Here is a 25,379-nt window from a genome sequence, read left to right as displayed (position 1 = left end):
TGTGATCAATCCTCCAACAAGCCATGGTGGTGATACCCGTCACTTGTGCTCGTACCTAGGCTCCCAAGCTAGTCCCGTAGCGCTGCTACTCTGCAATATCAAAAAAAATGTCCAAGTGCTGGGAGATGATATCATGGCGGCATTGACGGTTGAAGCGCACGTGGTGCAAAATGCTTCCACCCGCTAGAGGTGCCTAGGTCGTAGCATCAGGAACAGGTAGCATTGACATTCATTCGCGGCATTGTGACTGCTGTTCTGTTCTTCCATTACTGTACGAGATTTTGCCTCTAGATCATTGGACACGGGAGGAACAACAAGTAAGGAAACGCCATCAATCAGCCTATGTAATACCCGCCCTCTTCAAGATCGTAAACACCATTCCCGAAATTGGAGAGAGATCTCGCATCTCGATTTCGGGAACGATTCGATTGGGGGCAGATCAATCCAGAGCTGCTGCAAGCCACTCGGCGCCTAGGACGCGGCTGGTTGCATATACGAGGTTGCTACGTCCCGTACATCAGACTCCATGAAACGGAAAAGCTTAGCCTTACTCTCTTTTCACCTCACATGTTGACAGCGTCTGATTTGGTTGTTTCTTCTTCTAAGCATACAGCTTCGGGCAGGGCGCTTCCTTGGGGGGCATTACACGCAGCAAGTCTGCCACTACAGTCATCTCAGGACTAGAGTACGGCATCAAGACCGAGCAGCGCCCGGTATTCGTCATGGATGATTTAGGATCGAAAGCAGAGTCAAGATTGTCAAGAAAAAGTCAGGAAACCTTGGAATCGAAGCTCGTTCGGCATCGCCCCAACTTGATATCCTCGGAATGAATGCGTCAAAAGTAGACAGTGAACCATTCACTCTATGCCAATCGCCATAACGCCACGCCAAACGCAAAGGCAAACCTCAGTCGCCGTAAATCCATCATCAAAAGCAAACTGTGCCACAGGAAATCATATCTCGTCCTCCTCTAGAACCATGCCAGAGTCCAGGTTGAAGGCAAATTTGGCCAGCGTTCTTGCCAGGCCGCAATAATCTCCGGCACTCGCTCGTCAAAGCTGGCTCGAGCAGCTGCACTTCCACTGTCAAAGGCGGCTGACCCAACTGTGCCCCGCTCTTCGGCGGCAGCAGCATTCAGAGAGTTGGCGAGGTCGAGGATGCCCTGCCCGCCAATGTGTGCTTCCTCGTGGTTGTCCTTGATATCCACGTTGATCACGTGCACAGGCCTGTTCAACGGAGAGCCGCGATTGAGGAGATCGTCAATGACAGCATCCCAGCATCGCTCCTCACAGGTGAAAACTACGTCGACTATCCCGCCTTCGGTGCCCTCGCTGCCTTTGTCACTGCTGTGCTGCAGTCGAGGCACGCCAACGGGCCAATCTTGCCAACGTTCGGGACCCCATTTGACGCCTCTATTTCTTCCAAGCATGTTCAATATACCGTTGTTGCGGTACAGCCTGGGGTCCTTGGCCTCCAGCTCCTTGTACATGCTATCGTACGACGTCTTGTTAAACTGATACACATTCGGCTGGGTAATGGTCGGGCCCGGTAACCGGACGAGAGAGCCGGTACCAAATGAGATCACGGGATAATTGGCTTGCGAGAGTCGGAGATGAGCCTCCATGGATCTGGAGTCATGTTAGGAAGCTGGGGTGATGGGTCCGTTGCGACTGGGTGCTGACCTGTTTTGATTGCTGGCGCAGACAGTGCAGAACCTGAGCTTGTAGTCTCCAGCCTCATTTGACGACCCTGTAGGGGCCATTGCTGTGTCTTTCGCAGCCTCCATGCTGGGCAACAATCTATCCAGGAGACGAGGTGATGCGAGAGCTGCACGATGAAGTACGGTGCATTCTCAAGCTCTTGGCTGTACGTTGGCCTGTACCCTGATCACACAGCGTCAGCAAATGGTCAAGATCTTGACAGACATCATCATAAGCGGAGAGGTTCTCTTCATCAGCTAGAATCGTATATTAAGTAATTAAAGTTTCTCATCAGAGCAACAGCTCAGACAGCTCCAATAAAAGTTTCATCACGGAAGAGAGGGAAGAAGACGATTTTCAGGGTTCTTCTTACCTTCTGATGCTAGTGACCGTCACAGGTACGCAAATTCATGCGTCAAGCAGCCGCCATTGATCGATCAATGCAGATTGTGCGCTGCGCCGGGGCTCGACAATTTCGCTCCAGCCTGGAGCAATATTTGATGAAGCTCTGGTCAAAAGCGTGGAGGTGAAGGAAAAGCTTGGAGGCGGGACCTTGTTGACGCGATGAGGGCTAAATGTCGGATAAGCCCGCAGATCTGTACGGCATTATGTAATACATAGGGCAGACCTCGTCCTGACTAATCTATACGGCGGCGACTGTGCTCCATGGAAGCATGGCATTTGTACCGGGGACTTTGAGATACTTTGCACTTTGGCTCGGTTTCAGATGAACCATGAAATGCAACGTCCCCGATAAGATTCGCAACAAGCTCCATGAGGGCGGAGGTGGTCGGCGCCGAAACCGTGGTCCGAGGCCAAACCGCTACGTGTCCTCCGCCCTTCGAGGTTGTTCCATGTATTGTTCCAAGGCAGCGCTACAAGGCTGACGCAGAGGAAACGACACACAAGCAGCACTGAGCGCATTCCTGGTGCAACCTTGCCGACTTTGCTCAACCATCGCCGGTTTGATGGCATGCTCGCGAAATTTGGTTCGCTGGGCGGATGCCCCATTGCAGACCCGTTAGAGGCTCGTGATTGGCTGACCAGGCACCCGCATAACCTGAAACAGACGACGCTTGCAGATTCACCAATCAGCGCGGTTACCTCGAAGCCCCCCTGTCGGTCGCCGGGTTCCAAAAATAGACGGCAGTTCTTCATGTGCGCTGAGAAAAGGCAGATCGAAAGGCGTCCCTCTCTTCTCAGGTAGGTACCTACTGGTAGTATGTAGTAATAGAGGAAGACGGGAAATGAGGTCTGCTCTGTTGTGGCGTTTTAGCAGGGCTCCCGATTGCGAAGCGTATCCCGTCTTGTTCATTTTACTTTAATCTATTCCCGCCTCCCGCAGAGATGAGCCGCCTGACGCTGTACGAGTACTCGTGCATATGATGGCATCATGGACGTTCCCGGTGAAGCAACAAATCCTGTGTAGCTCCTAGTATCACCGCCATGAGCGGGGATGAGGAGAGCTGAGTGCCTCTCGAGTCTCTGCACGTCGTCCTTGTAGTCAGTGTTTGTACGACGCAAAAGCTAAGTACTAATTCAGAGTAACGATACGACACAATATCAATCAGTGCTCTGCATCTGGTACATCTTGCTCGCCTTGGGTGCCGTGTCTCATGAGCAGCCCCAGAATGACGGCCAACCTTGACATGGGAACGGAGCGGAACGGAAATTCGACCGAGCCAGCGGCTTGTTTGACGGGCAGACATCAGACACAGAAACGAAATTGCTTCTGCTCCCCAAGCGATTCTTCTGTATGAGCCTGGGCCAGGCTGGGGTTCAGAGCCCCCGTGTGGAGTCTAATGGCCAGCCCAGAGACGCGGTTCGCACGGATTTTGCAGACGGCCACCGTCCGTCTCGTTGTCATACTGATTCTTCAGGGTACGATGCCAAGTACTATTCTTGAAATCACCTCGTAGGAGCAACGTTTATGTAGTGCCTGCATGTGAGGACGAGTGATGGCATTGAATGGAACGAGTGGCATCGGTGGGAGCAGCGAGATGCGGAGCAATGCTGGAGATACAAGTGTACAAGTGGGGAACCTCGATATTGCGCCGTCTTCCAGCAACAAGAGCTGGCGGCTAGATCTTGTCGCATGTAGTTTCAAGTCACCTGTTCCGCATAACACCGACCTGATCTCGCAATTCTCTGCCGTGCGATGGCTTAATCTAACTGAAATCTCTCATTCAGATGCCTATGCCTTCTCTCGGCAGATTTGATAACAATGCTGTATTGGCTGTGTATTTGGTGATGACATATGCGCAGATCAGCAGCGTCCAGGCCAATACGACGCACTGGTATAACAGAAGCCGACTGCTCAGCTGCTCTGCGAAAACACATGTTTTGCGCACAATTTGACTTGTCATGATTCTTGTTCGTCGTCAAAATCAGAATGCCACCAAACCTAACACAGCCTTTCTTTATTTGTCCCTCATTGCTCTAGGCAGGTAGTATTGGTCTTTGTTCGATATTACATGCCTAGGTACATGTAGTCTCCGGCCCTCACTCAACCCTCAACCTCACCACCCCGCCTGCAAGTCGAACTCGGACTGGAGACGGGGATTTCATGCACAACATTCAACAAAAGTACGCCATCCCACGGCGCAACCAGATCCAAAGTCGCCTTGCCGCTCTGTCGAATCTGGCGCTACCGGATCCCCATCCAGCTCAGCCCCGTCAGCCGCCGTACAGGCAGGCAAACTTGAACGATTCCAGTGACTCTCTGCAGGCAAGTCTCGAGGCCATTGGATCAAGCTCCAGGCGCTGACTCGCTGGCCATTCTGCGGCTCGGCCAGTAGAAACAGGGCCTGACGCGCTGGCTCCAGGGGCCTTCTGTCGAATCAGTGGCCGCAACCCAGCAGGCCGGGTCTTTGACAGCGGTTCGCCACTAACAACAAACCTCTTGTCCGTACTTCTTGAACAGACCCGACGCCAGCAGTCTGCGGAAGTCCGAGTACATGTACCTGGGCGGTACCTGGAGAACCGCTACCTGGCCCATACTTTTTGTGGCCGCCATCGTTGGATCTGTTTGATTCTACAACAACTCAACGGAACTTTGCCTGCAGCCAACTCTGTGAGCCTGCCCGTCTGGATCTCCATCGTCCCGCATTCGTGCCCTCTCCGTCGGCCTCACGATCTGCCATCCTCTCTCCGAGCCTCCTCCCGCCGCCAGCGCTCCAAGAAGCCGCCGCCAGCGCAGGGGGTTGCTGTTTCTCAGGGCCAGCATCCCTTCAGTATCACCGCTAGCCTCCCTCGAGGCCTCTTCTGCAACAACCCTGCCCTGACACACTGGCGACCGCCTGTCTCAGATTAGGGTTTCCAGAGCCTCCCACCTCCGCAAGGCCGATCGCTCTGCTGACCGAACCTCGCTCTGCCGTCTGCCGCAAAGCAAACCCGACGCCCTCGCAGACAGACGGACAAACGACCAGACGACAGACGACCAGCCATCGCCGGCCTCTGATTGAGCGTTGCGCTGGACCAGAGACCTGGATACACGGCGTGCTGGCGGCTGCTGAAGCTGGCTTATCCACGAGCCGAGGCGTGGTGCTGACGAGAGCCGTCCAACCGGCGCCGAGCCATCCTGGCAAGCATCATACGCACATACATACATATTTGCTTCCATATATCCTCGAGATAGACTCGCCTGGGGAGGGATGACCGCGACCGCAACAATGTCCATGAACTCGCCCTCCGCAGCAGCGTCCCCGGCGGACCTAGCCTCGCCCTTGTCGGACGCAATCGACTCTGGCCCGGCGCCTCTGAACTCGACCTCGACCTCGTCCCGCCACAGCACTCTGTCCCGCCCGCTGTCGTATGCGTCCAAAAACAGACTGTCACAATATTCGATTGCCGGATCGCTCCCCACCCGATCGCGGCCTCAGTCGCACGTGTTTCCCATGTTTCCCTCGAGTCTGGCCTACACGCAGGTTCGCGACTTTGCATACCCCGTCATGCACCCTATGCACTACGGCCCGCCACCCGAGCCCTCGGGGCCGCCATCCGGCCTGACGACACCAATGAGCGAGAGCAGGAGGCTTTCCGAGCCGTCCGTCTCGTGGGACCAGAAGATGCCGTGGGACTCGTGGGCTCCGGACTCCTTCAGCCGGGCCCACGATCTACCGCCGATCCACTTTGGAGACGGTCCTCCTTACAGCGAAGATGAAGATTTACAGAGCCCGGTCGTCTCCACGAGACACCGCAAGCACAAGTCGACCTCGTCGGCTCTCAATACGCATAGGGGGCGCACTGGTCGTGACCACGACAGGAGCTCCCTCATCAGCTCCAGCTACGACGATAGCCAGAGCTACTATCTGGGCATTGGTGGAGATGGGAGTGAGCGGTACTACGTGAGCCACGGAGGCGAAGCCAACGGACCCGGCGGTGAGCTCGTTACCTATCCGCCTGACCAAGCGCACCATAGCCACGCATACCAGTATTCGCAGCAACTTGGCCACGGCATGCAAGGCTACGAGTCCGATCACTCCAGCAGCTCATCCTCGCCGGGAGGGCCAGAAGGCGATCAATCACGCTATTCACGAGATTACCAATTCACAATTACATCTCCCGACGAAGAGTTTCATGGTAAGGCCGTGGCTCTGTTCGACTTTGAGCGAGAAAACGAGAACGAGCTACCCTTGGTGGAAGGCCAAATCATCTGGGTGTCATATCGTCATGGCCAAGGCTGGCTGGTTGCAGAAGACCCAAAAACACAGGAGAGTGGCTTGGTCCCAGAGGAATATGTCCGGCTGCTCCGGGACATTGAAGGCGGCATGAACAGTCTTACAGGAGCCCTCGTCGACGCGTCGGGATCCCCCAACGATGCCGGCACTCCTACCCAGCCAGAACACGGCAGCCAGTCTGGCCATACTCCCACACAGAGCACTTCCACCAACGGATACCACCAGCCAGTCGTCTCCATGTTTTCCACCTCGAGCAAGGACCTCAACCCCTATCCCACGGAACAGCTTGGCATTCAAGCTGGCCAAGCCCCACCTCAAGTTGTTCACTATCACGGACAGAGAGGCGGTAGCCAGATGAGCACACCTACACTGAACCAGCTCTTGGAATCGGAAGCGCCGAGAAGAGCGAGCCAAGACGCGGAGACGAAGTTGGATTCTGGCTCCACGAGGGCACAAGATGAGCATGATGAGAAGCCCACAGATACCCAGGTGTCGGACGAGAAGCTGGAGACGGAGCGGTGATGAACAGTTTACAGGAAGGTTCACTAATGGCGCCGAATCTCAACCTCGAGCCAGATGTAAAAACGCTTGCTCCTACACCTTCAACATGTCTCGAGATTTGACGAGGCCTAAGAATCTGCACCTTGATTGACGAGCCCTGCCCTCAAAAGACCGAATATACAGAGTACGTCTAGGCTGTCCAGCGGCATGATCATCTGCGGAGAAGACAGCCCAACACGGCTCAAAGGTCGCCATTATTGGATGGCGAGCAGAAGTCGGACGGTCAAGATTATAGAGGGGATGAATAGGGTGGTTTTCTGCGCTCTTAACGGCTCGAAGGGGTTGCATTAGGTCTTTGTGTGGTAATAGGGAGAGGGTGGATAAGAAGAGAGAAAGCGCCTTGGTAGGAGCGACGCCATGACTGGATGACAACTCCCATAACTCTCATAGGCTGGGCCTCGTTTTCCTTTCTTATAGGTTATTTGTTAGTATATGCATTCTTGTATTCTGAGCATGGCCTGGCTCTGCTTGCAGCATGGTCGAATGGGAGGGACATGATATGGCGGGATGGTCTGTTATATAGCATTGTGCGTGGATTGCCCTGGGCAAGGCTTTGATTGTGGGATGTAATTAAAACGAAGAAGAACCATTTGACTGAAGCGAATGAGGCTGTGCTCGTGTCTTGTTCTCTCCTTTGTGTAGGATCCAACGGGTAACGGGTAGGAATGTCTGTAGCTCACGAGATGTTGATTCTCATCACTCTCCGTGGCGAGAACTTGAAGGTCCTGCATCTCTTGGGTCTCAGCTCATTACCACTATTTTCGAAGTCCAAGGTTTGTTTCCAGGACCTGGGTAGTTAGTTGATTGATGGTAGCATTTTGCAAATTGTCCTGTTGACCACTGCAGCGGCTCGGGATTAGCGGTGTGCTCGTTGTTGATGTCAAGAGACAGACTGCATCTTCGAGGCCTGGTAAATGGCAGATTTATCGATGTTTGGTTCGATGGCGTGTCTTGTATTCTAAGGGTCCAAGTGGCAGAATGTTTAGAAAACAGAGAAACACCAGAATTGGGGCTCAGCCGATTGGAAGTCACCAACATGAGTGGAAAGATGGCCATAGTATATCGATTCGATGTCTTTAAACGAGTCAAGATGATTGGCCCACCACATGACGTGCCAGTGAGCCTAGAGGTACTGCATGTGCTTTGATTGTATGATGTAATGATAACCATCTTCCTCCTCTTCCGATTTAGGACAAATCCAGTTTCTACCTTAGTAGTTGAGGACATGGTGCCTGGTGCCTGGTTCCTGGTGCTTTTGAGGCTTTCTCAGCCTTTCCGACTAAGCTCTGTAAGGATCGTTCTCTGCGCAAAAAAACACAAATTTGTTCAGTACTCATTGTATCTTGAAAGGACAAAAGAACATTTGGAGATGTTGATAAATGGCACGGCAATGGCAATGCCGAGAGTATCATCATCTGGTAGTGTACCTTGATCGGAGCACTGTGGACGCAAAGCCTCGGAAATAGTAGCAGAACGAACAGGACAGGTTTTTGGCCGGCGAAAAGTGGACGGCGGCAACGGGCCAATCACGTGGCAGATGCCGTCATTCGCTCTCCAAAGCTCGGAAATCCTTCAGCCATCCGCAAGCCTCCGATTTGTCTCGTCCAGTTCTCTCTGCATCTCTTTTCGCTTTTTCTGAGCACTCACGGCGTCTGCTCAGGCCAATCCGAACCCCCTTACAGATCCCCAATTGGCTCTCTGAGGACTTCAGTTTCCCTAAAAGACACAACATGTTTGCCCGATCTGCCTTCCGCGCGGCTCAGCCGCTCAAGATGGTATGTCCACCCAGGGAACCCGAGTCAATGACGCTCTATCTCTTTCTATATGGTGTCAGCCTCACCCCAGATTGCCCGCTGCAGACAAGCTGATTGTTACTCTTTACTCTGCCTGTCGACAGCATGCGCGCCGCTATGCCACCGAGTCCGGCTCCAAGGGCAGCTCCAACACTCTGCTCTACGGCGCCGGTGCCGTCGGTGTTCTCGGTGCGGGCTACTACTTTCTGAGCGGCTCACCCGCTGCCAGCAAGGCTGAGAACAAGGCCAAGGAAGCTCTGGGCGTGGCAGCTCCCAAGGCCTTTACCGGCGGCGACCAGGGTTTTCTCTCTCTCAAGGTCTCTGAGATTGAGGATGTGAACCACAACACCAAGAGGGTCCGATTCGACCTGCCGGAGAAGGACCAGGTCTCTGGCCTGCACGTTGCCAGCGCCATCCTGACCAAGTTCAAGGCCCCCGATGCTGAAAAGGCCACTCTGAGGCCGTACACCCCCATCAGTGACGAAGGTATGCTGGACTAACGATGCTGCTGCTGCTCAACTCGGTCGAAACGCTAACATGGACTGCCAACCAAAGATGACCGGGGCTTCATCGACCTTCTGGTCAAAAAGTACCCCAACGGGCCCATGAGCACCCACATCCACAGCCTCAAGGTCGGCGACTCGCTGGCCATCAAGGGCCCTCTGCCCAAGTACCCCTGGACCGAGAACAAGCACGAGCACATCGCCCTCATCGCCGGCGGCACCGGCATCACCCCCATGTACCAGCTCGTCCGCGCCATCTTCAAGAACCCCAACGACAAGACCAAGGTCACCCTCGTCTTCGGCAACGTCACCAAGGAGGACATTCTGCTCAAGAGCAAGTTCGACGAGCTGGAGAACACGTACCCGCAGCGCTTCCGCGCCTTCTACACCCTGGACAAGCCCCCCAAGGACTGGGTCGGCGGCGGCGGCTTCATTACCAAGGATCTGCTGAAGCAGGTCCTCCCCGAGCCCAAGAGCGAGAACATCAAGGTCTTTGTCTGCGGGCCTCCCGGCTTGATGAAGGCCATTTCCGGCCCCAAGACGAGCCCCAAGGACCAGGGCGAGCTGACGGGCGCTTTGAAGGAGCTTGGCTACACTGCTGAGCAGGTGTACAAGTTCTAGACGGTGTGTGTATAAGAGAAAGAGAGAAAGAGAGAGAGGGGGGGAGGGAGGGAGGGAGATACAGCCTAGAAAAGAGCCACGCTTGAACTGCATTGTTTGATAGTCAAATGTAGATATTCGGGTAGATAATAGAGCCAAAGAGGCTAAACGAGGAACTATATGATGCCACCCTGCCTACATTACACAGCCCAAGATCTACGTGGACCGAGAGGGAAAACTTGCTTCGTCATGTCAGACAAATCGGCTTCCAAGGGACACACAGCGCCGCGCTCCCTGAGCATCGGGCTACACAAGATCAAGGGTCAAATGCCGTTATTTCCAGACCAGCCTGACCGCCTCAAGGGAGGGGGGGAAAAAAAAAAAAGTGTAGGAGAAGAAGCACTTTGAGACCCCCCCCTTGAAAAAGAAACTGGCTCGAAGACGGCTCGCTGCTTGAGGACGGAAATTACATGGATGGCTGCGCACCGTGTTTCGGCAACCGACAGGAATATTCCGGCTCACTGATGGGCCAATCTTCTATGAAAGAGAATTAAAGAAAAGGAAAAGAAAAAGAAAAAAAAAAGAGAAAAAGAAAGAAAGAAAGAAAGAGAAAAGGGAGGAAAAGGGGGGGGTTACATGAAGCAACCTACTTACCGGCAGTCACACACACAATTTGTGCAAGAACCGAGACATGCCGTCTACCGATTCGCCTCCCAGACGATAGATGGATAGATAAGGGGGAAAGAGGGCAACGATGATAGTAGTAGTACTAGAAGAGGGCGGGTTTTTGGCCTTCCCTTCTGCCGTTCTGTGTGTCTCGCGTGCAACGCAGGGCGGGCGAGACATGGCAAGGCAAACTTCGTCCCATTTCGTGTGTGAAGAGATTTTGTGTGATTCGTGTGCGTGTGCCATGTGTGTGTGTGTGTATGTGTGTATGTGTCTCGCCAAAGATGGGACGACCTTTAAAAGCAAACGAGATCTCCGAGATCTATTTTCCCAAATCCTTCCTCCCCCCCCTTCCCTCCCTCCCTTTGGGCTCTCTTTCGTCTGTTCGTTTTTCCACTGCCAAGACTTTTTTTTTCTTTTCCCTCTTCAGTTCCTTATTAAAAGAAAAAGAAGTGAGAGACTGAAGTCAACTGGCAAACTTTTTTATTTCTATCATTATCATCACGTACAAAGGAGTTGCCAGAATGGATGCCTCTGAGCGGCCTCGTGGTCAGGAACATATCCCAGAGTATCCCAAGCTCTGGATCTGGATGCGCGTGTTCCAGCTCGTCGTCGGGCTCACGGTGCTTTTCCTCTCCATCCATGCATTGGAAGGGTTTCGTATCTTGATGGATCTTTCCATTGTCATGATAGTCATTGTACGTCGTCCTCCTCCTCCCTCCTCCTCCTTCTTCTTCCTCCTCCTCCCATCTCCTTCTCACTACCCGAAACCCTTCCCCAAAGACCTCACAGTCATGCACCAAGACTCGACTCAACAATCTAACCATCTTTATAATAATGATGAAAAAAACAGTCTGCTGCCTCCGTCGGCCTCACAATCTGGCTCATCGTCGCCCAATTCTCGTCCCCCCGCGCATTCAGATACTGGATCACCCTCGTCCTCGACTTTCTCATCTTCGTCGCCTGGACCGTCTCCGGCTCCATCCTCGTCTCTCACACCTCTGCCCTCGTCGCCCAGCGGAGCGTCACCGGAAATCGCTTCGATCATCCTGATGACGAGCAGCAGCATCAGCATCCTCTCCATGAGAGCCACGTTTCGACGTTTTATGCCATTGCCGGCCTTGCGTGTCTTGAATTGTAAGATTTTTTTTCTTTTTACTTTCCCTCCCTCCTCATTTCCCTCATATTTCTCTTTTTACGCGGGACGCAGGTAAGCTGATGTTGATACGATCCAATGATAATAGCTCCCTCTTCTGTTCATCATGGATCATCGACGCCGTCGTCATTCGCCGCCACCGCCAGATCGGCCTTCCCTCCAAGCCGCTCAAGAAGAGAGCTTCGCTTGCGGAGAGACAGCAAGCCAAGCCGATTCCCGTGTCTCCTCCCCAGAAGCCGCGGGTCAAGCCTACGCTTGCTGAGCGAGTTGAGATGCTTTTCAAGGGACAAGAAGCGTCAGCCTCTCAATCAGTTGGGTTTGAGGGCAGCGGCGGAGGCGGACACGGTGGACGCAATGATAGCGCAGATGGGGGAGTTTGAGCAGCAGTGGTGGAGGATTTGCAGGTTGGATGAAGGAACAACGTGTTTGGGGTATCAGCCTCGAACGAAGACGGACGATATCTTGACACTTGGTAATAAGGCAGGATGAAGGAAAACATGTAATGACTAAAGCAGCGCTATTTCTTTGACATTATGGCAGTAAAATAACAGGATATTGGAAGAATGCGTAAGCACATGGTATTCATTCCATACATGAAAGCTTCACCGTTCAACCTTCACCAGGTGAGCAATTTGCTACTGGATGCTCTTTGTAGCCTTGTCGACAGCGTGCTTGATGATCCCAGCCCACTTCAGACCATTGCTGTAATTCTTTGCATCGATGCTTTCGACGAGTCCGGGATAGACAGCTACAAGGCATTGTCAGTATCGTCGTCAAGTATTAGGAGAAAGAAGGGTATATGATAAGAGAGCAACATACCACCAGCATAGCCCGTCCACAAGCCAGGAGCAAAGACAACGTGCTTGAACCAGCTGCGGTTGTCCAAGCCACCCTCAAACACAAACTGTCGCTCGATATACTTGTATTGGTGGTTCACCCTGATGATCGTGAGCCCGAGTCTGGCCTTGCCGATGATGTTCCACCATGGAAGGCCTTCTTCAAGTTTCTTCTTCGCCCAGGCCGCGCGCTCATCCAGCTTGACTGCCTTGTCCCTGAATTCGGAGATTGAGTGTCGGATTTTCTTGAGGCTTTCCTCAAAGGCATCCTGGCTCCCAATTACCTCATGGGAAGAGACACTGCCTCGAACGGCAAAGATTTCATCGTCAGTAGCCAGGTCGGCATCAGCAGGCTGCAGCTTGGCCTCAACCTTGTCGAGATAGCTGTCCAGAGCGTCTGCATACTCGGTTGCTCCAAACGGAATCACCACTCGGTCGGCAAGCTCCCCGACGAGGACTGCGAGAACCTGGGCCATTGTTCGATGGTAGACGAAGCCGGGGTCAGCATATTCGCTCATCCAATGGAAGCTGTCATAGTTGCTGTGGTAATGATAAACAGGACCACTGCCATTGCCGCCGAATCCCATGTCAAGACTGGGAATGCCGGCGTAATCCTGGAAGGCAGTGAAGTCGCTGCCAGAGCCCATTGTGCTGATTTTACCGTCCCACACATCTCCCACAGTCTGGCCAGCAACAGTCTGGTTGGGCGATGGCACGAGATGGGTGGCGTCTCGAAGAACCTGGTTCAATAGAGGCGCTGCTGCGGCAGAGAATTGCGGCCCAGAAGCACCGCCATCGACATTGACATATGCCACGTTGGCATCAGTGATCCAGGGCAGGTATTCTTCAACCCACTCTGTGCTTCCAATCAGGCCATACTCCTCTCCGTCCCAGCTGGCAAAGACAATGGTTCGGAGAGGCTTCCAGCCCGCTTCCAGGGCCTTGCCAATGCTTCGAACGGCTTCATTCAAGACGGACGAGCCGCTGTTGGGATCAGACGCGCCGCCGACGATCCAGGCATCTCGGTGGTTGCCCACAATGATGACCTCGTTGGGGATCGTGCCGTTAATGATGCCAATTACGTCCCATTGAGGAGCAATGACATAGTCCTGCTCGTTGTAGAGGTTGATGACAACATCCTCGGGCGAGGGTCCAATGTTGTAGTCAACGCCCTTGTAACCCAAGCCGAGCTTCCTGTTCCACCACTTGTTGAGGTCGCTAGCCCGAGGGCCGTGGCCGTTGAGCGCCTTGAGCAGCGGCAGGGCATCGGCATAGGAGATGGGGATGGAGGGGATTGACGGGGTGGTTTCATCAGCCGGTGCACGAGGGACACCGGGCTTCGAAGGGTAGCCAGGGGTTGTTCTGCACGATAAGTTAGCTCGAGTGAACAATATCAAAGGTGACGATGGCGAGATGCTCACGGGTCGCCAGGGCGCGAGCTTAGGAACTGGACGCTTCCGCGCTGTACGCTGCTGGGGTTACGAGCAGGGCCCTCCGGATAGGCAGCGTAACCGTTTTCCTCGGTGATTTCGCCATCATCGCCGGGGTCGCTGTAGATGAGGACACCAATCATGCCGAGTTCCTGGGCGCGCTTGACCTTGAGGCCTCGGAAGATGCCTCCATACCTGGCAATGGCAATCTTTCCCTCGAGGTCAATGCCAGCCTCGACTAGATCTGCAAAGTCTCGGTACGTTCCATAGTTGACGTAGACAAAGGAGCCGGTGACGTTGCCGCTGGCGGAGTAGCCGTGGAACGTTGGGATCTTGTCTTTGGCAGCGGTGGTAGGATCCTCCTCCAGAACGTCTTCGGTCAGAGAGGCCTTGAACGCAACGTTCCAGGACTTGGCGTCGCTCGACTTTTCCAGCAGAGATACGCTATGATCGATGGGGTAGTTGATGTAGACATCATAGGCGACGATGCTGGACTTGACGCCCCATTCCTCCCACCTGTCCTTGGTCCATTCGGCCTGGAGTTGCTGGCGTTAGCATGCAAGAAAGTGGTTTTGCGTATCAAGTATATCGCCTCGAGCTCTGGAATGGGCTGTTTTGTATATGATTCCCCCTGAGCTGCCCTGACGTACCTGTGAATAGTTCTTCCCGGCAAGGTGAGCTCCCGACGTGTAATAGCGGCTCCATTCCTCAGCCTTTTCCGAAGAAGGCGTGTCGAGCAGGATGGCCTGCAGATCCTCGTGGCTAAGGTGCTTATGCCCGTGGTCGGGGTGGCCGTGGTGAGGATGGTGAGGATGACGGTGGCGGTGCTCCTGTCCAGAGGGCCAGATGTAGAGGGAGTGCAGCGCAAAGGAGGCAAAGCCACAGAGCAGCAGGCTGACGCAGGCAATGTTGCAGAAGCGACGAAGCGTGTGGTGACGATACCTCCTGCGCGGCGGCCCTACTCGCACTGTCTGGATCAACGGGGTCGACTCGTTGGCCATCTTTTCAGGCTCGGTCGCCGGCCTTTGTGTGAATCCACAGTGTTAGTGATGAGTGTCTGGGGGTCTGACGGGATATTGAATGCATCTGCTTGTGATTTGTGCTTGATTTGTTCTGTGTAAGTTCGTGGGTGAGACGCGGGGCCGCGTTGCGATAGAGGTTGGCCTTGGATTGATTCGCGACGCCACATGATTACAGACCGTTTTGGGGGGTGTGACCAAAGTGGCGAGGCAGATGATGGCGGGAGACAAGAAGAGCTAGAGGCGGCAATTGGAGGGAGACTTACACCTTGGCCATTGTTTGGAGGCGGGAGATTGTAGCTGTTCAATCTGCAGCCCGAGGTTCAGATGCTCGAATTTGTCAGATTTGAGGGCATTCAGAGGAGCGAGAGAGAGTAGAAGAAGAGAAGAAAAGAGGGGAAAGAGTGGAAAGAGAGACAAGACATGGCAAGGGATTCGGCAGATACTCCCGCGAGGCGAATCACTGCCATTGTCCCCGGCCATCTTTGAATTACAAAGCCATCTCTTGTCCGTCTCCAGTCGACAGATAGTAGATCGATAATAGACAAGCAAACAGACGGAGGTATTGCCGTGACGACCCTGGACTGGACTGGTGCTGGAGCAGTTTGCCTATCTTATCGCGAGCTTGACGCAAAGGTTCCTGGCACAAGCACGCAACGACGTCACGCTATTACGACGCCTGCTTCAGCCGGCCATGGGTGGGGGGAGGAGCCGCTGGTTTCTTCCACGTAATGTCAACAAGGTATTACGGATTTCTCTCTGTTCAGCTTCAAAAGCAAGCCAAGAAAAGGTCTTGAGATAGAGTCGGTCATATAATGAGGCAAAGACTCCAGAGTGATTTACGCAGACAAGCGTTTGATTCTTAGTGTCTATCAAGAGCAGCTCACATGGTGCGAACCATAGATTTCATACATTTCGATACGACTCCATCTCCTCCGATCCGAACTCACAAGAGCGGAAATGGCGCGGACATACTGGGATTTAGCAGCTTAGTGCCCGTCTTCTTGACACACGCACACACACACACGCGCAGCCTACGAATGAACTGAACCCCCAACAAGCAGAGAGCCGTTGCAGAGTCACATCCAGCCGTTGCATCAGTTCAGCACCCAAGACAAACTGTGCCTTTTCTCCTCTTTCTTCTCGGAATCCGTGATCCTAGCAGCTTCACTACAGCCCCCCCCCCCCCCCCCCGGTCCCCTGTCGCGGGCTTGGCTGGACTAAACAGCCTCTTTTCCCTTAGCTTCGTCGAGCCGAGCATAGCCAGCATAACGAATCCGGCCACCTCCACCTCCACCTCCATCTCCATCCACATCGCCATCTCCATCTCCTTCCGGACCGGCGTGCCTGGAACACCAAGAGCAATAGCGAACCGGTCGTGATCTCGCCTGGAGAGGAGACGCGGGGCAGCTCACAAGACGGCCTGCATGTAGGAATCAGGGTTAATATACCGGGGGGAGGGTTGTTGCCTGCTTTTCTTGCCAGGCTTGTGCCTCTTGCTGGACCCATTCGCGCCTTTCGCCGTCCAGGTCTGCAAAGAGTCGGTCTGCCTGTTATGTACAGCATCCCTTCTCGCCCTCCATCCAACCCTCCATCCATCCATCCATCCATCGGCGAGTCTCCAGCACCAGCATTTGAGACATGGCGTCCACACCAACCGTCGCGGCTACAGACGCCTTCTCCGCTGTCGGACGCATTCAGGTGTCATGAGACGGGAAAACAGTCATCGAGTGACAGCATCCGGCAGGTCAGCTTGATTGTGTCAAAAGTTGCCAAACCTTGAAAAAGCTGCCTTTGAAGGTGTGATGCCGCAGGGGGATCGCTGTCTATGATCGCGCCCGCGGTTGGCCGGCTCTGGACTGTACGAGTACATACATATCCCCAGTCCAATCACGTCTAGGCCTCGTCCGCTGCAGACGCGGATGGATGCATCTCGGCTCACCTGCATCACGGCACCGGAGCCGAGCTCGAAGAGGGCCGTGGAGCTATGTATTATGGTCCCGTTTCTTCAACACTCCATGCACTGTATATTCTGTGACATACTGGGAATGCTTGGTGCCACAAGGTGACCTCTCGGGGTAGCACAAGCCAGGTAAAACCTGGAGTAAGCAGAGAGGTGACGGCTTGGTGCTCCGTGATCGAGTCTTGAAGCATCACCACCATCGCGGGCAAATCTAGTCTTGGCCCTCTCATCGACAGCCCGGCCACCATCAAGCCCATCCGTAGCGTTTCCGAGCCGCCAGCTAGTGGCTCCCTCTCCCTCCCTCTCTCTCTCTTTCGCTCCGAAGCCGAAGCTGGACCTGTTGCTTGCTAGTACGGATATCGTCTCCCCCAGTCCCAGTCCGTGGCCCCCGTATTCAACCAACCCTCCCCCCCCCTCCCCAGCCCGTTCCTGTTTCTCTAGCGCATCGACCGCTTGTGCAGATGACTGGCCTGGGTGGGGATCGTTGCCGTCCAGGGATGCCTGTGTGTGATTGACAAACTTTCTCGCCAATGACTTTTCTTTCGTCTCTACGACTTCAACCTCCCACGCCCTCTCTTTCCTTCACTTCTCACCTACTCTCGCTTTTCCATGCCGACTTGACGCTGTTTCTAGGCCGTGGACGTTTCTTTCTCTGCCTTCTTTCTTCCGGCTGGATTGAAGTTGTTTGATTTTGGTCTTGTCCGAGTCATGCTCTACTAAAGACACGAGAGCACTCTTCATCTTTACCGGCCTGTCTGCTTCAACTTGACTACATGGACAGAGTCTGATCGCCAACTTCATCTTCTATTGTTCAATCTTCGAAAGCGATTTGCACGACAACGGAGAACAGCCGTGACCATGACGAAGAGTTCATCTAAAGCGAAGCTGCCTGTGCAGCAGCTGGCAATTCTAGGTAAGCTGGACTGAGGGCATGGTGACATGACAGAACTGGTTCAACTCGCCGACTTGAGGCGCTGTGAGCATGGCCGAGACATCGCAAAGGAAATCCACGATTCACACAGCCATTTTCGTATGCAGTGATTTCTGCCATCGTGTGCTGAACATTGCTGTTTTGACTGTGTGGTTCTTGTCCAATCTTGCTTTTGCTCCGGCGAGGCGTTCATGCTACAATATATCGTCTCCAATACAATGGTCGCAACCCAAGCGTAACAGATCCGAGCTCATCATGCTGACAATGCAAACTGCAGCCGTTGCCAGGTTCGCAGAGCCCCTGGCCTACACCTCCGTCTGGCCATACCTCCCCGAGATGATCCGAGGCTTCGGCGTCAAGCGTGACGAGGTCGCGAAATGGGCCGGCGTCACGTCCTCCGTCTTCTCCGTCTGCCAGAGCATCACGGCCGTCCCCTGGGGCAGGGCGTCGGATACCTTTGGCAGAAAGCCAGTGCTCATTCTCGGCCTTCTCAGCACCATGATTTGCTTCATAGTATGGGGCATGTCAACGAGTCTGGCCATGGCCATTACCGTCCGAGCAATCATGGGCGGCGGCAACGGCAACGGTGAGTGTCCTCGTCCTCTAGTTCATTTTGAATTCGATACTCGAGTAGAAAAATAAAAAAGGCTAACGTGCGGTCTTTCTGTTCTTCCAATCTAGTTGGCATCATCAGAACCATGGTGGCTGAAATGGTGACCGAAAAGGAGCTGCAGCCTAGGGCCTTCTCCATCATGCCTCTGGTCTGGTCTCTTGGCTCCGTTGTTGGACCGGCCTTTGGAGGCTTCTTCGCACAGCCAGCCAAGCAGTTTCCCAACGTCTTCGGCAACATCGAGCTCTTCAAAAAGTTCCCCTACTTGCTGCCGAACCTCCTGGCCACCGTATTCTTCCTCATCTCCGCTGCCAGCGCCACCTTCTTCCTGAGAGAAACGCTGGCCGACAAGAAGGAACACAAGGACTGGGGATTGCTAGTGGGAGAGCGTCTCACTCGTCTGTTTCGCCGAAAGCCGCAACTCATTTCTCAGCGGCGGAGGTCCTTTGTCGACGGCGAGGCCACTGCGCCCCTCGTCCCAAGCATCGTCACGCCCAAGAAAGCCGTAACGCCAAAGAGGGAGCCTACAGGAATGAGGGAGGTGTTTACGTACCAGACGACAATCAACCTCATCTCATATACCTTCTTGGCCTTTCACTCGGTTGCGTACGACCAGAACATCACCGTCTTCCTGGATTATCCCGTCATCCCTCGGACGCCCGAGAACACAAAGTTCCCCTTTTACTTTACGGGCGGATTCGGCTTGTCGTCGGGAAACATTGGAACGCTCTTCACCATCTACGGCGTCACTTGCGGACTAATCCAGTTTCTCATATATCCGCCAATGGTCAACCGCTACGGCGTTCTCAACTGCTTCAAAGTAGTCTGTAAGTTTCTCCCCCCCGCAAAGCAAATGAAAATCCCCCCCCCCCCCCTCTTTTCTGCACCATGTGCTAACCATACCTGCAGCTGTCCTCACGCCGTTCGTCTACTTCATCACCCCCTACACATCCCTCCTCCCCACCCCCGGCACGCGCTTCGCCGCCATCCTCACCGTCATGATGCTCAAGGCCTTCGCCATCATCATCGCCTTCCCCTCGACAACCATCCTGCTCACCAACTCCGCCACCTCGCTCCGCATCCTCGGCACCCTCAACGGCTTCGCCACCATGTTCAGCGGCCTCGGGCGCGCCGCCGGCCCCGCCTCCACCGGCTGGGCCTTTTCCTGGGGCGTCGAGCACGGGTACATTGTCTCGGCGTACTTCTTCCTCGGGCTCGTCGCCGCCATTGGCGCCGTGCCCGTGTTCATGATTGTGGAAGGCAGGGGCCCCACGGCGTCGGCTGACAGCAGCGACAACGAGGACAATGAAGAGGACGAGGACGAGGACGAAAATGCAGTCATGCTGGAGGACGAGAGCCCCGTGGACGACCACGACTACGAGGAGCCGACGGATGATGATGATGATGACGACGAGGCTACTGCGACATCTCCTCTGCTTGGTGCCAGCAAGCGCACCACTTACAGAACAAGTTCACCACAAAACTAAAAACCGGGCAGAACAGATAACATGTCTTAATCTTTTATAACAATATGCCTCAAATGTCGAACGTTGTACGCCCACAATCGAGCGTGCCAAGAAAACGAATATCAAAACAAAAGCAAAGAGAAAAGAGGAGAGGGACCAACGTGGCAAACGATTTCTGGGGGGACGGCCAGGGAGGAGGTGAGACTCCTCCCCCCCTCCCTCCCTTCAAAGCCCTGGAATTGGCCACAGCAAATGAATAGATGAAGTACATCTATGTATATTGGACGTGAACACTTTTTGGATGATCTACACATACACACGCACATGTGTTTGTGACTGACGGTTCTGACTTGTTTTGGCATCGGCAATTTTTCTTTCGGCGTTTGGAAGGCAAAATCGGATACCTACTCGTATATACATAGCACGAGAAGAGAATAAATCTCGAGAATTTCTCCAAGCAAAAGGACGACGACCAAACTGGCTGTACCCAAGGTGAATGGAAACACTCAGATCTCAGATTGGACATATCCCACATTCTCTGCGGCTCCAGTCTCCAGTTTCTTCTCCTGCCAGCGCGCGAGAAATGACGTCCACTGTACAGACCAAGAAACGTAAAAAAAGAGAGCCATCAAAGTGACCTGTCGTACACTCATGGGTCCTGTCCCCCCCTCCCCCCCCCCCTTTTTCCTTCCTCATGCAGCATTCCATGGACCCTACCAGGAGCTGCATGCTCGAGAATTGAAATGCCCGGGGAATGAGATTTGGCACGTCCTTCGCCAGCTGGCCTTTTCTTCCTTCCCGTGCTTCTGTGTTCTGCTTGCTCCTTGGCGGGTATCTCACCGACTGTATCCGAGCCACTTTATCATGAAGTTCTCCAGCAGCCTGTGTACCCGTGACATACCAATCAACGCACGATGTTACTGAGACGAAGCCTTGAAGAGAATCAATAAACATTCATTCATTCGCCAAAAACGCCTTGCTAAACAGGTCATTCAGGAGCAGTATCCAGTGCCGTTCGAATCATGCGTGCTACAAACAGGTTATAAGATGCAGATGCATGAAAGCAAACCGATAAGTCGTAAAGAGAAAGATAATGGAAAACAATGAGAAGAATTACAAAAACCAGCGAAATCTATACATATCCAAGACAACAAAATTAGAAACAGACATTTAATCGTTCACACCATTTTCTGATACAAAAAACGTTTGAAACAAAACAAAACTCAGAAACTCCCGGTTTTTCTGCCCAAATCTACAATCATGTCATGCTGTTTTCTGGTCTTTCATGTCCCGCTCAACAAAGGAAATAGCTGTAATGTCTTCTGTACGCGTGAGTACTTTGTGCACGCCGGGCTGGATATCGAAAGATAAAAAATATGTATGTCGGTTCAGATACAAAGAAAAGGGAAAGGGTGAAATGAACAAGGACAAGAATAAACACTTGGCATCGTAATGTCGTTAATGATGATATAAGTGGGCGGTTTGAGCTGGGAAGCCCTCCCTGTCATGCCACTCCCACTCATCGTAGTTGCTCGGATATCGTGTGTAGGGCTGCGGCGCTTCAATGAGTCGATAGTCGTGGTTCTCAGCGTGCTGCCACTCGGAGATGGGCCATGTCGTGCGAGGGTTGTGGCTATGGCTGTGGTGGATGTGGTTGTTGCCATTGCCATTGCCATTGCCATTGCTGCCGTAGTAATAATGGTTCGAATGGGAAAACCCGCCCTCTATAGAAGCTCGAATAGCCGTGGAAGGAGGCCCGTCGTCATCGATGAAGCGCTCGAGATCGGCCTCCATGTCCCGCAGCCGAAGGTGCTCAGCCCCAACCCAGTCATCGATGATCTCGGCAATCTGCCGAAAGCCTTCCGTATGGCCACCTTGGTATCGAGCCTTGATGCCACACGTGATGAAGAGAAAGCTGTGGATCATCTCGTGCAAGAACGTGGAGATGAGAAGCCGGCGGTTGTACTTTGTGTCCTTGAGAATGGGTGACGACAGCACAATGAGCGTCTCATAGCCGCCCAGACGAACACTCCGGCGCAGGGCCGTGGTGCCGACAATGTGGCTCTCGTACTGCGCGCTGGCCGGGTGGCTCCAGTCCCAGGTGACCCTCTGCGTCAGCTTGTTGGCGAAGAAGAGCTCGTTGGCGGCCGAGAAGATGCTGCGGAGGGCGTCGTTGTCGAGGGGGAAGTCGGCCTCTCGCGACTTGGGGTTGATGAGGGCCTTGAGGATGCGGCCGTGCTGCGAGTCGCGGTGCTTCCATCGACAGTTGTTGGCCACATGTCGCCGCACCAGCCGGGCCGCGGCGAGATCACTCAGCAGCGGCTCGAGGTCACTGTCGCGGGCGTCGACGGCAGACGTGTCGGACGAGATGGAGAGGCCCGATTGGGTGCGTTCCATCGGGGCCGGGGCATAGGACGGGGCGAGGCCATGGAACCCGGGGCGGAGGTCCGGAGACAGGCCCTTCTGTGGGGGCGGCGTCGCAGGCGGAGAGGGCTCCCGCTCGCGGATGACGAGAAAGGCGAGGTTCTTGACGTGGATCGAGGCGGCCTCGGCCTCGGCAGCGGCGGCAGCAGGGCTCACAAGGCCGGAACGCTCGTGCTCGCAGCCGGCCGCATGATGGCCCTTGCCGTGGAAGCCAATGACGCGCCCCCAGTCGTCCAGCCGCGGCCTCTTGGTGATGCCGTAGCAGCCCGCCTCGCTGCAGGCAGACGCGCTGCCATCTGCAAAGATCCTCCGCTTGCCATTGGACCCCAGGGCCTCGCCCTTGATGTAAGCCGCCACCTGACCTCGACTAGATGAGGCAGCGTCACCAAGCGGATTTCCCCCGCCAACCACCCAGAAGGCCATCGGGCAGCATATGCTCCAGAAGCACCAGTTCGGGCTGCCAGCAAGCGGGTAACGGGAGTTGAGTATTGGCTGGGCGTGGTCAAAGCTGCGATACGTCTCCGCTGGACAGCCGGCGCAATGCAAGATCCTGCTGGGCCGTGTTAACCTTTTTTTGTTCTCTTTTCTCTCTTTGACCCTCTTATTTCTCTCTCTCATGCTCTGGCGTGCTGGCTGGTTTTCCAATTAGAAAGGTGTTGGACTCTGATGGATCGCAGAGTTTGAACTTGACTTGACATTGAAGCCTATGAGCTGGCAAGTCTTGAGTTTGTCTCGTAATGGGTAGCACCGATTCCGGAGAAGAGAGAGCAGGCCAGCACGCCGTCGGCATGGAAGCATTGACAAGGGAGAGAGGCTGAGGGAGATGGACGATGGATGAATTAGTTACCTACCTCAAGTACAACCTGGATTCACCTCTCGGCTGCCATGAAGAAAAACCGCCGAGGAAAGTCAGAAAAACAGAAAACGCCAGAAGCGCAAACTGAAAGCAAGCGGAGGGAGAAGAGAGAAGAGAGAAACGAAGAGAGAAGAAGAAGGAAAGGGAATCACCACAAAGGGCTCTGCAGCGCTGAGGAAGCGAGGGCGCAGGGGTGGTGGAAGGGCAGAAGAAAAGCGTGACAAGGACTCAATCGCCTCAGCGATGCAGCAAGCAAGCAAGCAAGCAAGCAAGCAGCAAAGAGATGCCGGGCTCTGTGTCGAGACGACTGCAGAAGGCTGCATGCCAAAGCCAGCCGGGGACGGACACGACTTGATCATCGCCTCGCTGGCTCGTTTCTTATGCCAGCCAGCGTGGACAGGCGTAATATGCGGGTTTGTGCGTGGTGCATGTGCGAGTGCGTGTGTGTGTGTGTGTGCGGACCAGCTAATATGTGCGCATGTCCGGGCTTCTGTGTGTGCGGATGCCGGTGTGCGCGTGTGGCGTGGCGTGTGTATTTGGACTGCGTCGAGGGTGTAACGATACGAGCATGGGGACGGGAGGACGATTGGCAGAGGATTGGCGTTGAGGTGGCTTGATGTTAAATTGAAGTGCTTGGTCCCGACGAACGCGGATGATGCAACTGCTGCTGCCTCTTGCTGCTGCAGCTCGAGTGGGATTGATTGATTGATTGATTGATTGATTGTCGATGGTTGACGAAGGTCTTTGATTGATTGCTTGCTTGATATTGATTGCTTGATCGATGGAGGCGTCGACGGATGGAGGAAGATGCCGAAGGTGGGAAGCGGCGGGAGGGGTGCTGGAGATGGAGATTGTCTGTAGGTAGTGATGGCCGGTGGCTCGTAGGTACATACCTCCTGTATGGGGAGGGACAACAGAGGGCATAGGGGGGGAGAGAGGCTCAGTTCAGGCCAAGAGGCAACAGCTGCTGACCCCAGCCTCTACTATCACCATCTCTTTACAGATTTTATCTATATGGAATCGTGTTTGTAGCCCTTCATAATGGAATACTGCTTGGTCCATCAAGCACTGCAAACTCTGCAAAAAGCAGGTCAGTCGATGATTGTTCCCTCTGTCCTTCTCCCAGCATAATACCTTACCTACCAGCTAGTACTCTGCAACATGCACCCCCACACTGAGACGATCAGTTGAGGCGCGGCCAAATCATCCGATCGAAAGGCTGTCTCTCTGTCTCTCTTGTCTTTCTGTCTGTCTGGCTGTCCATTCTTCTCACCTCCTCATACAAGCACTCCCCAGTCTCCAGTCCTATGCCTCATACCACTTCATGCTTTATACCTCCCAGTGAGTCTCAAATGATTCCATCCACCGACTGACGATAGATAGATCTCTCCGCACAACTCTCCGCCACCTCTCTCCGTCCATCCTCTCCATGTGCTGTTCGTAACCCAACAATCCTCTCATCCTCCGTCTTCCACAAGGCATCACCCGCCCTCGTGGATGCTCGCCGAGTCTCACCGGATAGTAGCAGCCTCTCTGCCCCTCCTCCCCTCATCTGTGTCCTGATCCTTGCATCTCTCAGTCCCATCCCGCGAGAAACGACAGAAACATCCCCGTCCCAAAGGGCCCGCTGCTGGCACATTCCACGCCCTGTGGACAGCCATCATTGGGCCGTCCCAGCGGTGTATGCAGCATGCAGCACCCATGCAACCAGGCATGCGCCCAGGGCCGCTTAGCGGGTTCCAGGCTCTCTGTGCGGCGATTCCCTGAGGAACAGCTCAGCGACCCTTTTTTTTTTTTTCCCTCTCTTCTTCCCTCTCGTTATTCTCGAGCGCAGGCGGGAGGAAACAAGAGAATGGGGTCGTCCTGGAGGGCGCTGCCGTGGGTCTGCGGGATCCGGAATCCGGATACTCAGGCGGCATCCCGCCAATTGTCAAGATGATACTACGTACCAGGACTTGCTGTCAGAGACAAGCAGCGAGGAAGCTGGTTTGAGTAGTGGGTATTACATCTCGAGGCTTCGCTGGGGGGATGGCCACGAGTTGCTGTGGCGGTTTGCCCGTACTTGCTGCCGCATGAAGCAATGACTGGGTGATACTACGAGGGAGCATCTGCTTCTACAGCACAGTACAGTAGCTTGGCCATGTCCAGCCATCCAGGTGTCCATGACCGCTTGCTGATCGTACGTT

At 54.2% G+C, this 25,379-nt stretch overlaps 7 protein-coding genes across 7 annotated transcripts; 4 read left to right on the top strand and 3 right to left on the bottom strand.

The window, feature by feature from the left end:
* Window positions 1-970: 970 nt before the first annotated feature.
* Window positions 971-1,786, bottom strand: TRIREDRAFT_108827 (uncharacterized protein; the record flags this gene model as incomplete). The annotated part of the gene is made up of 2 exons (XM_006966500.1): window positions 971-1,628; window positions 1,683-1,786. 2 exons carry the CDS (start codon window positions 1,784-1,786, stop codon window positions 971-973), a joined length of 762 nt encoding a protein of 253 aa, XP_006966562.1.
* A 3,930-nt stretch (window positions 1,787-5,716) lies between these two features.
* Window positions 5,717-6,901, top strand: TRIREDRAFT_108826 (uncharacterized protein; the record flags this gene model as incomplete). Its single annotated transcript, XM_006966592.1, has 1 exon — window positions 5,717-6,901. One exon carries the CDS (start codon window positions 5,717-5,719, stop codon window positions 6,899-6,901), a length of 1,185 nt encoding a protein of 394 aa, XP_006966654.1.
* Window positions 6,902-8,670: 1,769 nt separating this feature from the next.
* Window positions 8,671-9,901, top strand: TRIREDRAFT_79334 (uncharacterized protein; the record flags this gene model as incomplete). Its single annotated transcript, XM_006966591.1, has 3 exons — window positions 8,671-8,715; window positions 8,838-9,219; window positions 9,289-9,901. The coding sequence occupies 3 exons, from the start codon at window positions 8,671-8,673 to the stop codon at window positions 9,855-9,857; spliced, it is 996 nt and encodes a 331-aa protein (XP_006966653.1). The 3' UTR covers window positions 9,858-9,901.
* A 1,125-nt stretch (window positions 9,902-11,026) lies between these two features.
* On the top strand, window positions 11,027-12,220 carry TRIREDRAFT_122579 (uncharacterized protein; the record flags this gene model as incomplete). The annotated part of the gene is made up of 3 exons (XM_006966590.1): window positions 11,027-11,200; window positions 11,356-11,639; window positions 11,747-12,220. The coding sequence occupies 3 exons, from the start codon at window positions 11,027-11,029 to the stop codon at window positions 12,036-12,038; spliced, it is 750 nt and encodes a 249-aa protein (XP_006966652.1). The 3' UTR covers window positions 12,039-12,220.
* A 73-nt stretch (window positions 12,221-12,293) lies between these two features.
* Window positions 12,294-14,925, bottom strand: TRIREDRAFT_64193 (uncharacterized protein; the record flags this gene model as incomplete). The annotated part of the gene is made up of 4 exons (XM_006966499.1): window positions 12,294-12,406; window positions 12,478-13,856; window positions 13,916-14,460; window positions 14,575-14,925. 4 exons carry the CDS (start codon window positions 14,923-14,925, stop codon window positions 12,294-12,296), a joined length of 2,388 nt encoding a protein of 795 aa, XP_006966561.1.
* A 2,592-nt stretch (window positions 14,926-17,517) lies between these two features.
* On the top strand, window positions 17,518-19,934 carry TRIREDRAFT_79329 (uncharacterized protein; the record flags this gene model as incomplete). The annotated part of the gene is made up of 4 exons (XM_006966589.1): window positions 17,518-17,819; window positions 18,115-18,423; window positions 18,519-19,274; window positions 19,357-19,934. The coding sequence occupies exons 1-4, from the start codon at window positions 17,765-17,767 to the stop codon at window positions 19,932-19,934; spliced, it is 1,698 nt and encodes a 565-aa protein (XP_006966651.1). The 5' UTR covers window positions 17,518-17,764.
* Window positions 19,935-21,371: 1,437 nt separating this feature from the next.
* Window positions 21,372-23,498, bottom strand: TRIREDRAFT_122576 (uncharacterized protein; the record flags this gene model as incomplete). The annotated part of the gene is made up of 2 exons (XM_006966498.1): window positions 23,189-23,498; window positions 21,372-22,890 (listed from the first exon to the last, which is right to left on the bottom strand). Exon 2 carries the CDS (start codon window positions 22,758-22,760, stop codon window positions 21,372-21,374), a length of 1,389 nt encoding a protein of 462 aa, XP_006966560.1. The 5' UTR covers window positions 22,761-22,890; window positions 23,189-23,498.
* Window positions 23,499-25,379: the final 1,881 nt, after the last annotated feature.

This window comes from Trichoderma reesei (assembly GCF_000167675.1).
Source record: "Trichoderma reesei QM6a unplaced genomic scaffold TRIREscaffold_13, whole genome shotgun sequence".
Classification (NCBI taxonomy): Eukaryota; Fungi; Ascomycota; class Sordariomycetes; order Hypocreales; family Hypocreaceae; genus Trichoderma; species Trichoderma reesei.
This window is presented reverse-complemented; position numbering and strand designations above follow the sequence as displayed.